The sequence below is a fragment of the Pyrus communis genome, chromosome 15, assembly GCF_963583255.1.
Source record: "Pyrus communis chromosome 15, drPyrComm1.1, whole genome shotgun sequence".
In the NCBI taxonomy this organism is placed as follows: Eukaryota; Viridiplantae; Streptophyta; class Magnoliopsida; order Rosales; family Rosaceae; genus Pyrus; species Pyrus communis.
The window spans coordinates 17,666,294-17,680,092 of NC_084817.1; the positions used below are offsets into that span (position 1 = coordinate 17,666,294).

The 13,799-nt window shown below is 37.9% G+C and overlaps 2 protein-coding genes across 2 annotated transcripts; one reads left to right on the forward strand and one right to left on the reverse strand.

Moving 5' to 3' along the window:
- Positions 1-227: 227 nt before the first annotated feature.
- Positions 228-3,542, reverse strand: LOC137718186 (uncharacterized protein At4g37920-like). The gene is made up of 6 exons (XM_068457686.1): positions 3,303-3,542; positions 2,416-2,837; positions 1,891-2,059; positions 1,386-1,630; positions 811-998; positions 228-684 (listed from the first exon to the last, which is right to left on the reverse strand). Exons 1-6 carry the CDS (start codon positions 3,445-3,447, stop codon positions 525-527), a joined length of 1,329 nt encoding a protein of 442 aa, XP_068313787.1. The 5' UTR covers positions 3,448-3,542; the 3' UTR covers positions 228-524.
- A 1,000-nt stretch (positions 3,543-4,542) lies between these two features.
- On the forward strand, positions 4,543-9,236 carry LOC137718097 (uncharacterized). The gene is made up of 7 exons (XM_068457607.1): positions 4,543-4,787; positions 5,719-7,048; positions 7,355-7,410; positions 7,762-7,992; positions 8,094-8,385; positions 8,745-8,941; positions 9,079-9,236. Exons 2-7 carry the CDS (start codon positions 5,801-5,803, stop codon positions 9,230-9,232), a joined length of 2,178 nt encoding a protein of 725 aa, XP_068313708.1. The 5' UTR covers positions 4,543-4,787; positions 5,719-5,800; the 3' UTR covers positions 9,233-9,236.
- The last annotated feature ends 4,563 nt before the right edge of the window (positions 9,237-13,799 follow it).

A 13,799-nucleotide genomic window follows, 5' to 3' on the forward strand; every position in this document is an offset into this window, starting at 1 on the left:
ATTTTTTCAGTTATACCAAGGCCCGACTTTTGAGCCGAACTCAAACCTCGGGGAGAAATAATTTACTCTGAAACTCCACAACTTACTCGACCAAACAAAAGTCCAGGCTCATAAGTTGCCTACTTGAATAGGTCTAAATTTATAGCCCGACAACATATGACTCCGAGTGGAAGCATATTAACAAGATTGCGTAAAGTTTCCTGTTAATTATTTCAGCACACAGAGGATGAGAGACTTACAATGGACTAATTTTCAAACTTATGCGCCGATAATTTTACAAAGCTGTGTAGTTTACAATGAAAAAGGGATTGGTGTACATCAGACTACAAAAATCCGAGAAATAACTCAAAATTTTTAAACCTATAAGCCTGACAGATCAATTCGATGTTTGAAGTTCCAAGCGTCGCAGCTCATGCCACCGGAAACTTCAGAAAATCTAAAGATTCATGGATAAGGTTCTTTTGAATATCCCAAGTTGATCTGAGATAAATAGACGGTTGAGGAGGTGAGTTAATTGATCTTTGTCACAGGAACTTGTTTTCAACTAACTTCTTCAGCTCCTCCATTTTTTGAATGATCTTTGGATTCATGAGGTCTCTTGCTTCCCTTATTAGAGTGCCTTCCTGGCTGAAATGGTAAGCGTCCACAATAGCCTTCATCCAGGTGTGAAGCTGCACCGGGGTCCTGACAAAATATAACAAGGAGAAAAAAGGAGAGCACGGATGAGCTTTTGAAATCTGAGGATAGCCATTAAACTTCTTACGATACTACAAATTTAAGAGTAAGAGTAGTTGAGTTCCTGATGCATACGTGAAAAGGTTATCTACATCCGTCCCTTCAAGTTCCTCTCCTGGGGTAAATGCATCGTGTAAGGCAGCCAGACGCTCCTCAGGATCCTCGATTGTGAGAAGATACTTAAGTATCCGAATTTCTTTTGGCATGAGTCTCTGAAGATTACCTCTTGCGGTCACGTACAAATGATAAAGTACGTCCTTTACCTATTCAAATGAAGAACTAAAATTAGCAGAAGCATTACACTACCAAACAAATGAAAAATTGTCTTATCTTCTTCTGTTTTTCTTGGTTCCTTTCCCATGGGGGGCACAGATACACAATTCTGTTAAGTAGCCTCTATGAATCCGTTAACTGTTCATATAAATAAAGGACCATCAATGACCCTAATGCCAAAAGCTATAGCCGAGATCTACATGAGAATCCAACTTTATTGCATTGCCTGAACGCATGTTGTATATGAAAGAGGTTCCCCCCTTCTCTGACTAAGTAATCTAAGTGATACTTGTATCTACCTTACACCTACGATTTGTAACGATAGTGCATTATAATTGGAGAAAGACAAATATTTCTGAGGCAAGCCATCATCTCACCTCATCTTTCGTCATGCTCGACTCTTTGGCAGCTGACCAAGCTTTTGTGATCATCATCACCAATGCTGAGTCAAGTTGATTTTTCTCAGCCAAGTGATCTATCTTCCTACAAGCCGCATCAACAGTTGGAGAGTCGATAATGTCTTGAAATTTCAGCTCTGCAGCATTCAGTGCGTCAATGCTTTCAGTTGCAGAATCATATGCTTGCACAGCAGCCAAGCACATATTTCCAATACTTGCCAAAGCTAGTCATACAAAAAATAAATTGTCACAGCGCCACGCTACTGATTAGAACTTAGGACAGAGGTGTGTCATGCATACAAATGAAGATAGGACAAGTATTTGTCCCTTCTAACAATATACTAAGTAGACGATGGACAAAGGCAAGGAGGAAGATGGCAATTAAATAATACGTATGCTTATGCTTCGTAAGTAGACACAACATGTGTTAATAGAGTGCACATTTTCAGAAAAAATCAAATAATTAAATGATACATAGTCTCACCAGTTTGCTCTGTCGGATTGTTGTAATAGGATTCGGCAACAGTGTGGAGATGCACAAAAAATTCTTGAGTGAAATCTTTACGACGTCTGGAAACAATTTCACTAATTTCTGATTGAGCCCCTCTAACGACTTTAAGAAGTTCATTGTGTCTTTGCACATCTTCATCAATCTGTGAAAGAGTAGCAACCCACTGTCAATTTAATTCAAACAAATTTAACCATCCCTTGAATAAAACAAACGCGAACAGATTGATTCCTCATAAATTTCATCACTACAAGTGATCAGTCCTGAAATTGTAAACATCCTTTAATCTTAACTCCCAACAAGTATTGTCTTAAGAAAGACAAACGCTAAATTTTTCATTCATGAAGGGGAAGTTGTATTGGATTAAGGAATTTGTCAATAGTATCATGGGAAAATTAACATACAGACATGGTTAAATCACCCATACTCTATAAAAAAACAATAAAAGACATTTAGGTAACAAGTACATAGTATCACTCTTAAGGGGTTCATAATACCAACCTCTTTCAATTTCCGTCCAAGCCGTAGTAGCTTATGCTTCATTCCAGGATCATCCTCAGCATCTGCGCGGTCCTGACACCGCGCATAGAAATGAGGCCGGATATCGTCCCATTCCTTACTGAAAGCTAATAATCTTCTCCAGTCAGTTGGAGTGGGCTTGTCAACCAAGAAAACCTCAATAAGCTTGTCACATATTCGGGCCATCTTGTGGTCATCCAATCCCCCAATCCCACCTTTCTCTTCCCCTTTCCCACCATTTCCACTGGGCTGATCTTCCACTGATATGGGATTAGAAGAATCAGAAACGGGCAACTCTTCTCCACTAGAGCAACTATTTGGCACTGCAGTTGTATCACCAACCGTAGCAGCAACAACAGAGGACCACCGTAACTTAACTGGTTCTCTAACTACTAAGTCACAACCTGGCAGTAGATGACAGATATCTGTTAAAAAACGACTTCAAAACAGCAACAAACACCCTCAGCACAGATACAACAACAATTCTTCCTAAAAACTAACATGGTATTTCCCAATTCCTTTGATGCTTTCAGGACACGAGTTATATATAAATATTTTTCTCACTTCCGAATTTGACAAATGAAAACACACAAAATCTTTGATAACACAGAAAGACAATTACTTGAATGCTTAGTGCTAATTAAAAATACCCAGTTTATGAGAAATCGAAAACAACATCCATCTGTTGCAGAGTGACTCCAAATCAGCAAAAACCCCTCATACCAGAAACAAAAATTGTGAATTTGGGACCCCAAACGAAGGATTAAAACGACAATTATTACACAAACCGATACCCCGTTCATGAAAAATTCCCGCTCATGAAGAATTAAGCATGTAATTTTCAAATAAAAGAAGTATAAAGTGCGTACCTTTGGTGATTCTATAAGATACGGAGATAGATTTAGGGGAGGATCTGATGGAGGAGAGAGAAGAGACGCGTTCTCTGGTGGCGGGTTTAGGGGCTCTGAGTGGGAAAGAACAAGACGGTTGGAGGGTGGCGGTGGAAACCTCCATGGATTTTGTACCAAATTAGTTTTGCTTGTCCGGGAGAAATGAGTGTGGGAAAAGAAATGGCAACGACAGAGGGTTTTTCACCTTTCAGGCAATGAACGAAGAGGGTTTTAGTGACGGGTCCCCTTTCTCGAATGTTTATTTATTTATTATTGTAGTAAATAACTACATTTTACCACCTCAACTTTAAAACATATAACAAACTCGTACTTTTTTTTTTAAACATTGCAATAAAAGGGCGTTGTGATTGGGCTACAGAGGTAACAACGGTGGTAGAGGCGGCAACAACGGTGATGGTGCAATTGTGTTATGGTGGTGTTCACTGTGGCGGCAAGTAGTTGTAGTGGTAGTGGTGGTGAGTATGGTTGTGGGGCAGTGGTGTGGTGATGGTAATAGCAATGGTAGTGTAAGAGGTTAGGGTTTGAAGTGGTAGGCCTTGTTCTCCAAGGATAAAATGTGTTTAGAAGGATAAGTAATGTTATTTTTTAAAATTAATGAGCGTATTATAAGAATTAAAAATATTCAATAAAAAATCAATTTTGCTTTTTGTTAGAAATTTTTTTTAAAGTAACTTACAGACTATTTTTAAAAATTGTGCTCGAAGATCATTGGTTTTAAAATAAGTAGGATATTTTATTTTACTCAAACATTTTTTTACTGTTTAACTTTAAAGTAAAACAGTTTTTGATAAATATATATATATATATATATATATATATATATATATATATATATATATATATATCAAAGTAGGCCTTAGTGAAAAAACAACCAAGACAGAAAAATATGTTTAAAGCTTTATAATCCTCGAGGAAATAAAATCAAAAACTAAGAAAATACATCATTTCGACAAAAGAAAGGAAGAATTAATTAATTTTGCAATTATGAAATTTATTTGTTACTTAGTACTACAGTTTAGCTGTATTTCTCTTTTCTTGACTTAATAAATGAAAGATTTTAAGTTCAAGTCTCGTCAAAAATAAATTTGAACCACATTATTATTAGTCCGACTTTGAAATAAGAATTTCATTAAAAATTAATTCCCAACCCGATAAGCCCACAAGAATATTCAAAGTCCAAAACCCCGAGTGTGTAACTTTCATGTTTTCAGCCCACGGACTTCCCGCTCCCAGCGCTCCTCTCCTTTCCCTCTGAAAATCGCGGTTTCATTTCAATCTTCTTCTCCCTCTAAACCCCCAAATCAAAACTGTAACTTTCACCCAAACGTTTATTGCCCCTCACTGTAACTCCTTTGAGATCTCTCTCTCCTCTCCCTTCTCTCTCTCTGAGCGGTTCGTCTCCAATCCAACCAATCGCGCGCGCTCTCACTCCCTCTCAGATCTGTGAGATTTCTCTCTCGTTTCTCCATCGCTTTGCGCTGATTTTTAGTTGATTCTCTGTAATTCGTTTGTTAATTGTTGAATTGGCTGCTGATTATATTTTTTTGCGTGTTTGTTTACTGAGAAATTGATGAAATTAGGATGGAAATTGGAAAGTCATTTATTTGGTCAAAATAGTTGAAAATTCACATTTGCCTAATGCTATTTTGTTGGTTATTATTAACATTGGTACTTTTTTCTGGGACTGCAAAATTTGTACTGTAATTTTTTTCTCACTGAAGCTATTCATACCTTTGATTTTGACCTGTTTATTGGGCAGTAATTATACTATAAACGTGACTACAGACTACCTTCTGGGAAATTTTCTCAATTTCGGGTTCTTGTTGACGCTGTTGAGTTTACTTGTGGTAAAGCAGGACCCTTAATCAATGCATGCATGTCAAATAATGCTGTTACTATCATGCTAGATTAGGATTGACTTTCCAATAAATATATAGCAACATGATCAGTGAAGATAACTACTTTTGATTCTGACTTGTACGTTACATAGAAAAGGAAAATTTAACCTGCATGCTTATTCTCTTACCCATCTAATCAAATAGTTCCTTTTGTCGTTTAATAAGGAACTAAGTCAACCAGGTTGCTATTAATGAAGGTCAATGGATAAACTAGTGTTGCATAGGGATTAGTACTGGTTTTCAACTGGGAACTACACACAATGCTTTCACTTGGTGACATTTTATTAAATTACTATGTCTGTTTAAACTTTAATTGGTATTTGCCAATAACAATCTTGCTAGACTTGTTTGTAACCATAGTTTTGTTGCAATATTGTTAGTTAATTAATATCAACTAACATTTAGCAGCTTTGCATTTTATTTTGTTAATAGCTTTCAAAGTTATGACATTCTTAATTTTGTTTAAACTTTTGCAGGATCCTGCTTAATTCATTGTATTTAAAAAACTAAGGGCTGTGTTGTAATGAGTTAGTGCTTGAATTCATTCTTCCCGGTCTGATGGAGAAGGAGGCTTCACCTAAGGAAAATATCGCAAGTCTTGTGGATGCTCAAGATTTGGACAAAGATACACTTGCTCTTCAGAAAGATCAGGGTGAACCATCAAAGGAGACAAAAACTCCGAGTATAAGCACTGGTGGTCCCAAGTTAGACAATGATGGTGGAGAAGATGTACTAATTGATAAGACAGCCAGGAGCGGGGATGTGAAGTCTAAAGATGGGGGCAAAAACTTGGACAATAACCCAAGTCATGGTGACATAGGTGGGAAGATTGATGAGAGTAGGGATTTGGAATCAAATGTTCAAGACAAAGAATTAGACTCCGATAAGGGACAAAAGGACTCTGCTCATAAGGTGGAGTACAAAGAACAAGAAAAATTGCACAAAGATGGTTTACATGATAGCTTGGGTAGGAAGGCGGATGAAAGCAAGGATTTGGAGTCCAAAAATCAGGAGGAGACAAATCAAACCATAGATGAAATTCTTGGTGAGGAGGAAGAGCAAGAGCCAGTGTTTGATGGAAACGAGATTCCTGGGATGGCAGCCAACAGAAGTAGGTCCACTCATTCTTTAGATCTTGATTCAGAGAACCAGGGGGTAGTTAAAAAGGCAGTGGCACTTAAAAACCTTGTTAAGGTTAAAGGTGTAGTTGTGGTCTCCACATTTCTGCGTCGCCTTTCTGGCAAAAGAGATGAAGATGGTGATGCAGAAAACAAAGCTGCACAGAGGGAGGAAGTCACTGAAGGACGAGCACAAGCTATAGCCATAAAAGGAAGAATTATTCTGTACACAAGATTAGGATGCCAGGACTGCAAAGAGACTAGGTTATTTTTCTACAGGAAGAAGCTCCCATATGTTGAGATCAATATTGATGTGTATCCCAGTAGAAAGCTTGAGTTAGAGAAATTTGCTGGGTCTTATGCTGTTCCAAAGGTTTTCTTCAATGAAATCCTGATTGGAGGCTTAAGTGAGCTAAAGGGCTTGGACGAGTCTGGAAAACTTGATGAGAAGATTGAATATCTGATTAGTGAAGCACCGTCATCTGAAGCTCCTTTGCCGCCACTTTCGGGTGAAGACGATTTGTCCAACAGTGGAGCTATTGATGAACTAGCTTTACTTGCCCGGAAAATGAAAGAATTTGTTGATGTGAAGGACCGTTTTCATAAAATGCGCAGGTTCACAAACTGTTTTTCAGGTTCAGAAGCAGTGGATTTCTTATCAGAGGATCAGTATCTAGAAAGGGAAGAGGTTTGTTTTTTTATTTTTCTTTTCTTTTTAAAAATTGTGGAAAGCAAGTTGAACTTTGTGAGTGGTCATAGCAATTCCCGCTGTCAACAGGCTAGTTTATATTTACATTTTACTTAAGAGGTTACCGGGCAACCTTACTATAAATTTGGTTGTCTTGATCCGTGAATCTTCTTTTGGAAATTATCTCATATGCACGAAAAGATTTCATCAAGTGTGCTGTATCTACCATATATGCAAAACAGATTGCTACCTTATCTTATTGTTATTGACTTTTCCCTTTTACCTTTCGATTTCTTTATGGTGCAGGCTATTGAATTTGGGAGAAAGCTTGCAAGCAAACTCTTTTTTCAGAATGTTCTTGAGTGAGTCCCTCGAAGTTTGCCTTGAAGTGTCTTTATATTCTCGTTCACTTTGTTTTATTGCTTGGAAATTCTGAGTGGAAAGAAGTTCAAAGAAAAATACTCAAGCCAAATTACATTTGATTTACAAGAGATTTTTGAAAATGAGTTCTCAGCTGCCCATGATTCATTGTCATGTTAAAAAGTTAGAGTTAGTGGTCGGAAGACATATTTCTTAAATGATTAATGCGTGAACTGTAAGTGGACAATGTCAATTTTTGTTTTCATGTCAAACCAACTTGCGTCACATATATAATTCCATTGTTGACATATTTTCTTCTGTTTGTTCTCAACAATGCTTTTATGTTGCACAAGGGAAAACCTGTTTGAGGATGGGAACCACTTGTATCGGTTCTTGGATGATGATCCAATTGTATCTCAATGTCAGAACATTCCAAGGGGTATAATTGATGTAAAGCCAAAACCCATCCTAGAAATTGCATCAAGGTTGAGGTTTTTATGTTTTGCAATTCTTGAGGCCTATGTGTCAGAGGATGGAAAGCATGTTGATTACAGAAGTATCCATGGAAGTGAGGAATTTGCAAGGTTTCTCTTTTCTTTTCTCTTTCTCTCAAATGATTTCTAGCTGGAAAAAAGTATTTTGGTATCTTATATCTAAGGCATTGGTAATGGTAATATCTTTGTAGATATATGAGAATAGTAGAAGAGCTTCAAAGAGTGGAAGTGAAGGATATGAAGAGGGAGGAGAGACTTGCTTTCTTTATAAATCTCTTCAATATGATGGCCATCCATGCAATATTGGTATGGGGTCATCCAGCCGGAGCAATAGAACGAAAGAGGATGTTTGGAGACTTCAATTATGTTGTTGGTGGGTCCACATACTCACTTTCAGCTATTCAAAATGGTATTTTACGTGGAAACCAGCGACCGCCATACAATCTCATGAAGCCATTTGGTGCAAAAGATAAGCGTTCGCTGGTAAGATGATAATATTCTTCTTCAGTATTGACATGGCTCACTTATTCTTTGCTGCATCTGTCATGTGTGTGAATTTCTGTCATTGTGTGTTTTAGTTGTTAACAGACAGGGTTATGTATTCACGTAGTGTACATGATTAAACAAATTTGGCATTCCGGAGCGTAGCATTTCAGATTTCTTTAGGCCATAATGTTATAAAACTTGCCTGTCTGGTTTTCTATTTGAGAGTTAGAGTTTGATGCTACACATTCTTTTTAAGTCATGAAATTCCAGAATTACAATCTGCTGCTAGGCAACTCTTAGCCGATTCTCTCTGTTGGCAATTTATTCTGCCTCATTTTTGTACCTTTCCGTACCAGGTGGCTCTTCCTTACCCAGAACCTCTTATTCATTTTGCGCTGGTTTGCGGTACTCGATCTGGCCCTGCTCTTCGCTGCTATTCTCCTGGTGACATTGATAAAGAGTTGATGGAAGCAGCCCGTGATTTCTTAAGAAATGGAGGTCTTTTTATCGATTTTGGTTCCAAGGTTGCATCAGCTAACAAGATTCTTAAATGGTAAGTTGTTCTGCAAAAAGGTCTTTTATTTATCTTATATTTAACAAATAATAGGGACATGCTTCAAGTCTTTCAATTGGGGTTCTGAAACTTTCGAATAATTAACCTCTCATCTGATAATACTCATTAACGCTCAGGTTTAGCATAGATTTTGGTAAGAATGACGTAGAGGTACTGAAGCACTCATCAAACTACCTCGATCCAGCTGTCTCGGAAGCTTTACTGGAATTTCTTGCCGACTCTCAGTTGAAGGTGATATACCAGCCTTATGACTGGGGTTTGAACTGCTAACGACGATATTCAACCCTTCTTGCATACCATAAACAACTTTAAATAGCTTCCCCTGTTTTACAAAATATAGCATTAGAGAAGTGATGAGATGTACCATCAGTATTTTATCCATTTGTAGTTTGATAGACACACACCAGATGCATTTTCCGATGAATAGATCGGCAAGGCACATTGAAAATGTAGTTTGACTTGGCTTGAATTACAATGATGCAGTCTTATGTCTTTTACCGTTTATGTTTATGATTTGTTTCTTTAGTCGTAGCTTTTTCTTCCAATCATGCCTAATAGTTCATACGTGAGTCCTGCATATTAGTGAAGAATTTCTTGATTTTCAAAGAAACTTGGGCTTCGTTTCGAGTGTAAGATTTCATATATAGGGAGTTCATTTTGGGAATCCCTTGAAAACCCTTTCGTTTTCAGTATAAACTTGTCAAAATCCGAAGCTATTTTTACAACCCCTGTTCTCAAATTGATCCTAGTATGTGGGCTTTTATCAGTGTGACTGTAATTACTAAATTATTACAATAACTTATGGGAGGAGGAAGTTTCGAACTCGAGATACATGAGTAGAAACATAAATCTCTATTCACGAGAATATTGGAGCACATGTATATCATATTCAAAAGATGAGTGAGGTGCTCATATCATATTAATGGGGATGAAAATGGCCACTCTGAAGTTGAAGTAGACAAATCATCTCTAAGGGCTAAACAGCTATAAAATAAAGTTGTTAAGTGTTTGGTAAACTTTTTACTTTTTAAAAGTGCTTTTAATAAAAGAAGCATTGTCTTAGTGTTTGGTAAACTTTTATATAAATTGCTTTGAATATGTTAAATGACTAAAAATAATATAGTATTTAATGTGATATATGTTGCAGTCCTATTTGGAATAGGAATGTGATTGTGTAAATCCTAGTGTATCTAGGAATATCTTTTATATTCCTTTTAGTAGTGTAATTCCTATTAGAGTTGTAATCCTAAAAGGGTAAGGATTTTACCTATCCTACTACTATAAATAAAGGCACAATGGAGGTGATATAACACACACTTCACAATTAAATCTCTATCTTCTCTCTCTCACTACCGCCGGCCTCCCCCTCTCTATTCCCTTATAATAGCTCAGTTAAATAGGCCTACAACACGTTATCAGCATGCTCTTGCCAGAAACTGAGGAACTGACGAAACGTAGGAGGAGACTATCTTCTACAAAATTCAAAGGCTCTTATTTGTTTTCTGCCAATCAGGTACGCTTAAAATAAAGGAAGATATTTGAAACGACCATGAAGCATGAAAACATTCCCCATGATGCATGAACCCCCTATGTTTATATTATATATATATATATATTGTACATGTTTCATATATTTGTCAATATATATGTTTCATGCATTACACAATTATATTGCTATGTGGAATTGTGAGGCAAAGCATATAAATAAATTAGAAGCATGTTAGGGTTTTTCAAACCCTAAACAAGTCGAAAAAGAAAAAAGAAAAAAGAAAAATATTGGGAACTGTGCGGCATAGCTGTCGAACCACCGCCGCTGGCCTGAACCCCAACCATGTGGAGCACGTCATGGCACGGTGTCGTTTTGACACCTTGGACCTCACGGTAGCAGCCCTTTGGGCTTTGATGCGCTACCTGGACTCTAGGCCTTTGGCCTAATTAGCTTCATAGGGGCTGAAGTCCCTTAGCCCAACCAAAAAAGCCTGCAGCCTTCTTGGCCCGTTGTCCTAAGTCCCTGTCCCAACTCCAGCAGCCCAAAGCTGTTGGGCTTCCTTTTGCCCATGGCAGGCCTGCCTGCAACAGCTTATCATTCACTGGGCTTTGCCCCAGTCTTCGGCCCACACGCTCGCAGCAGCTTTTGCTGCTGGGCTTGATTCACCCCGAACCAAAAACCCGAAACCCAGCTTTAGCTGGGCTTCCTCGGACCAACCCAAAGGCCAGCTTTCGATGGGCCTGCACTCGTGTCCCAATTTTGGCCCAAAGCCAGTAGCCTTGGTTGCTGGGCTCCCCAAACCCGCTCGGCCCGAGGCCTGCAGCTCTCACCAAGGCCTAATAAGCCTGCAGTCGAATCTACAGGGCTCTTCTCCCACATTATTTTGCTTCCACGATCGACCCCGTTTGATCCCGATTTATTGAATTAATTAAGCTAATATGCATGACACGTCCAACTAATAGCTTCAATTAGTATGCACGATAGAGTGCTCTGTCAGCACTTCTCATACAAATTAGGCACGTTGCAACCTAGTCATCAATTATAGAGCCAAGAAGAAGGTAACTAAGAATGGTAGAAATGTATCTATTTGAATGGGCTGAGAATAATGGGTATATCGGACTTGTACATAAAATTGGGTTTTTGATGAACTCTTTAAAATAAAATAAAAATATATGAATAAAAATATAAATAATAATTATAAATATGTACTTTAAAATACGGGGTCTCATAGTTTCACTGGGCACCATTTGACATAGGTGATGGGGTGGAATGGTGGTATTGCATTTATTAATTTTTTTTAAAACTATTAAGGGTTTATAAATTAAAAATTGGCATAGCATCAAGAATATCAGGTGCCTGTAGATTTGGTAGAGATAGGCAGGGGGAGGCAGCGGTGACTAGAAGGCTTCCACATTGAGGCGACAAAGGGATTTGGCACACGCGATTAGCTAGTTAACTCTATGTAAGTGTTGCATGTCTTAATTGTACCAATATATTTTCCCATGCAACGTGAGCTCCATGCTTATAGTTTTGTTTGGGTTGTTAAAAAGAGTGAACTAGTTTTATTTGATCTTGGATTGGTTAAAAGAAGAAGATAACGTGTTTTTTCTCAATAGAATTGAAAAAGTAGAATTGCACCAATTAACATGTATCACATAATCATCTATCTGAAGCCATGTAATATACATATATCAAGGTTCTCTGAAAATTTCTTCTGCCTGAATTCCAAAGCATTACTCCGAAATATTAACACAAGAATCCACCACCGTGGTCAATTCCTATTCACAAGTAGGTGCCATCACTAAACAGGCATGATATTAAGTATAGCCTAGTTAGAGTACTTGGTGTTACTAATCTAACACAACTTAATTCAAATGATACTTTGACTGATCTAAAATAATAATATGGTCACGACAAAACATTTGAAAACTTTAGGAAATATGGAACATGTGAAATTCTATATACACTAAAACCGAGTTAAGTAGCTTCACTGTTCTTAAGCACATTGAAAGGACGAGAATACCCCTGTTTTACGGTTCAGCTTTTTCTATCTTTTTCTTACTTGCACAGTGAAATGACTAAAAAGGGTACGACATACATGTTGCTTTTATATATTGTTTTAAAAATCCCCGCCTAGCGGTACCTAGGCCCCGCCTAGGCCAGGCGGTTGGCCACCGCCTTGATTAATGCTTAGACGTTTGAAAATTAAGAAAGGACGCCTAGACCTACTGAGGCCCCCGCCTAACCCATCCAAACCCTCATAGACACTCGCATAGGTTGCGACTCACTTAGACATAAAATAGATAACCTTCATTTTACATTTTACTTTTTCAATAAATTGGAAAAGACTTGTTGAATACTTAAAGGAACACATATTATATACTCATTCTCCATGTTTTCATTGTGATCCAATATCTCATAAACAGACACTTATTTACATGATATATAATAGATTTAATTAAATCCGCCTAGCCGCCTAAGCGCTAGGCCCCAACCCGCCGCCCAACTAGCGCTTAAGCCATCTCTAACCAAAGGGTCCAGAGGGCCAGATGGCTGAAAATAGCTCGAAAACCGTCTCCAACTGAGGGCTAGGCCAGAGGGCTCGTGGAATCTAAGAGGGCCTCACGGAATCTGAAAGGGCTGGAGGGCTGGCCAGAAAAATCATTATTCTTGTCGGTTATATCGACAGGAATACATTTATATTATTTAATATAAATGTATTCCTATCGGTTAATCCTTAAGCTAAAATTCAAATGCAACGGCTAGCTGACGTTAGCTAGCCATTGCATTTAATTTTTTTATTTTTATTTTTATTTACAGTTTTATTTTTTTTTTTTATTTACAAAATTTTTCCTATAACTTCTATTTCACAAAATTTGTTTCATTTTATTTTAAATTCTATTTTTTTTCCTATAACTTCTATTTCATTTTATTTTCTGATGTCACTTAGCCATTGGATTTGAATTTAAGTTGTAGTTTTTAAATAATAAATTATGTTTGACCCTCGGTTGGAGACGGTTTTTTGTGACAGGGCTAAAACGAGTCCTATGGCCCTTTGGCCTTCGGTTGGAGATGGAGGCAAATATGACCATGTACTGTTCATTAAAATATTAATTTCTTGGAGGGCCAGAGGGCTAAAACGAGCCCTCTGGCCAGCCCTCGGTTGAAGATGGCCTTAGCGTCTTTTAGAACCTTGCTAGGCGGCTAGGCCCCAACTTGCCGCCCGACTATCGCTTAGCGTCTTTTAGAAGCTTGCTTTTATATGATAGTGCGCTATCATTTCCTCTCTATTCGGTTTACCTTTTCACTGCCATCAACCCTTGCTTCCTTTTTCTCTCGCTCATAGCC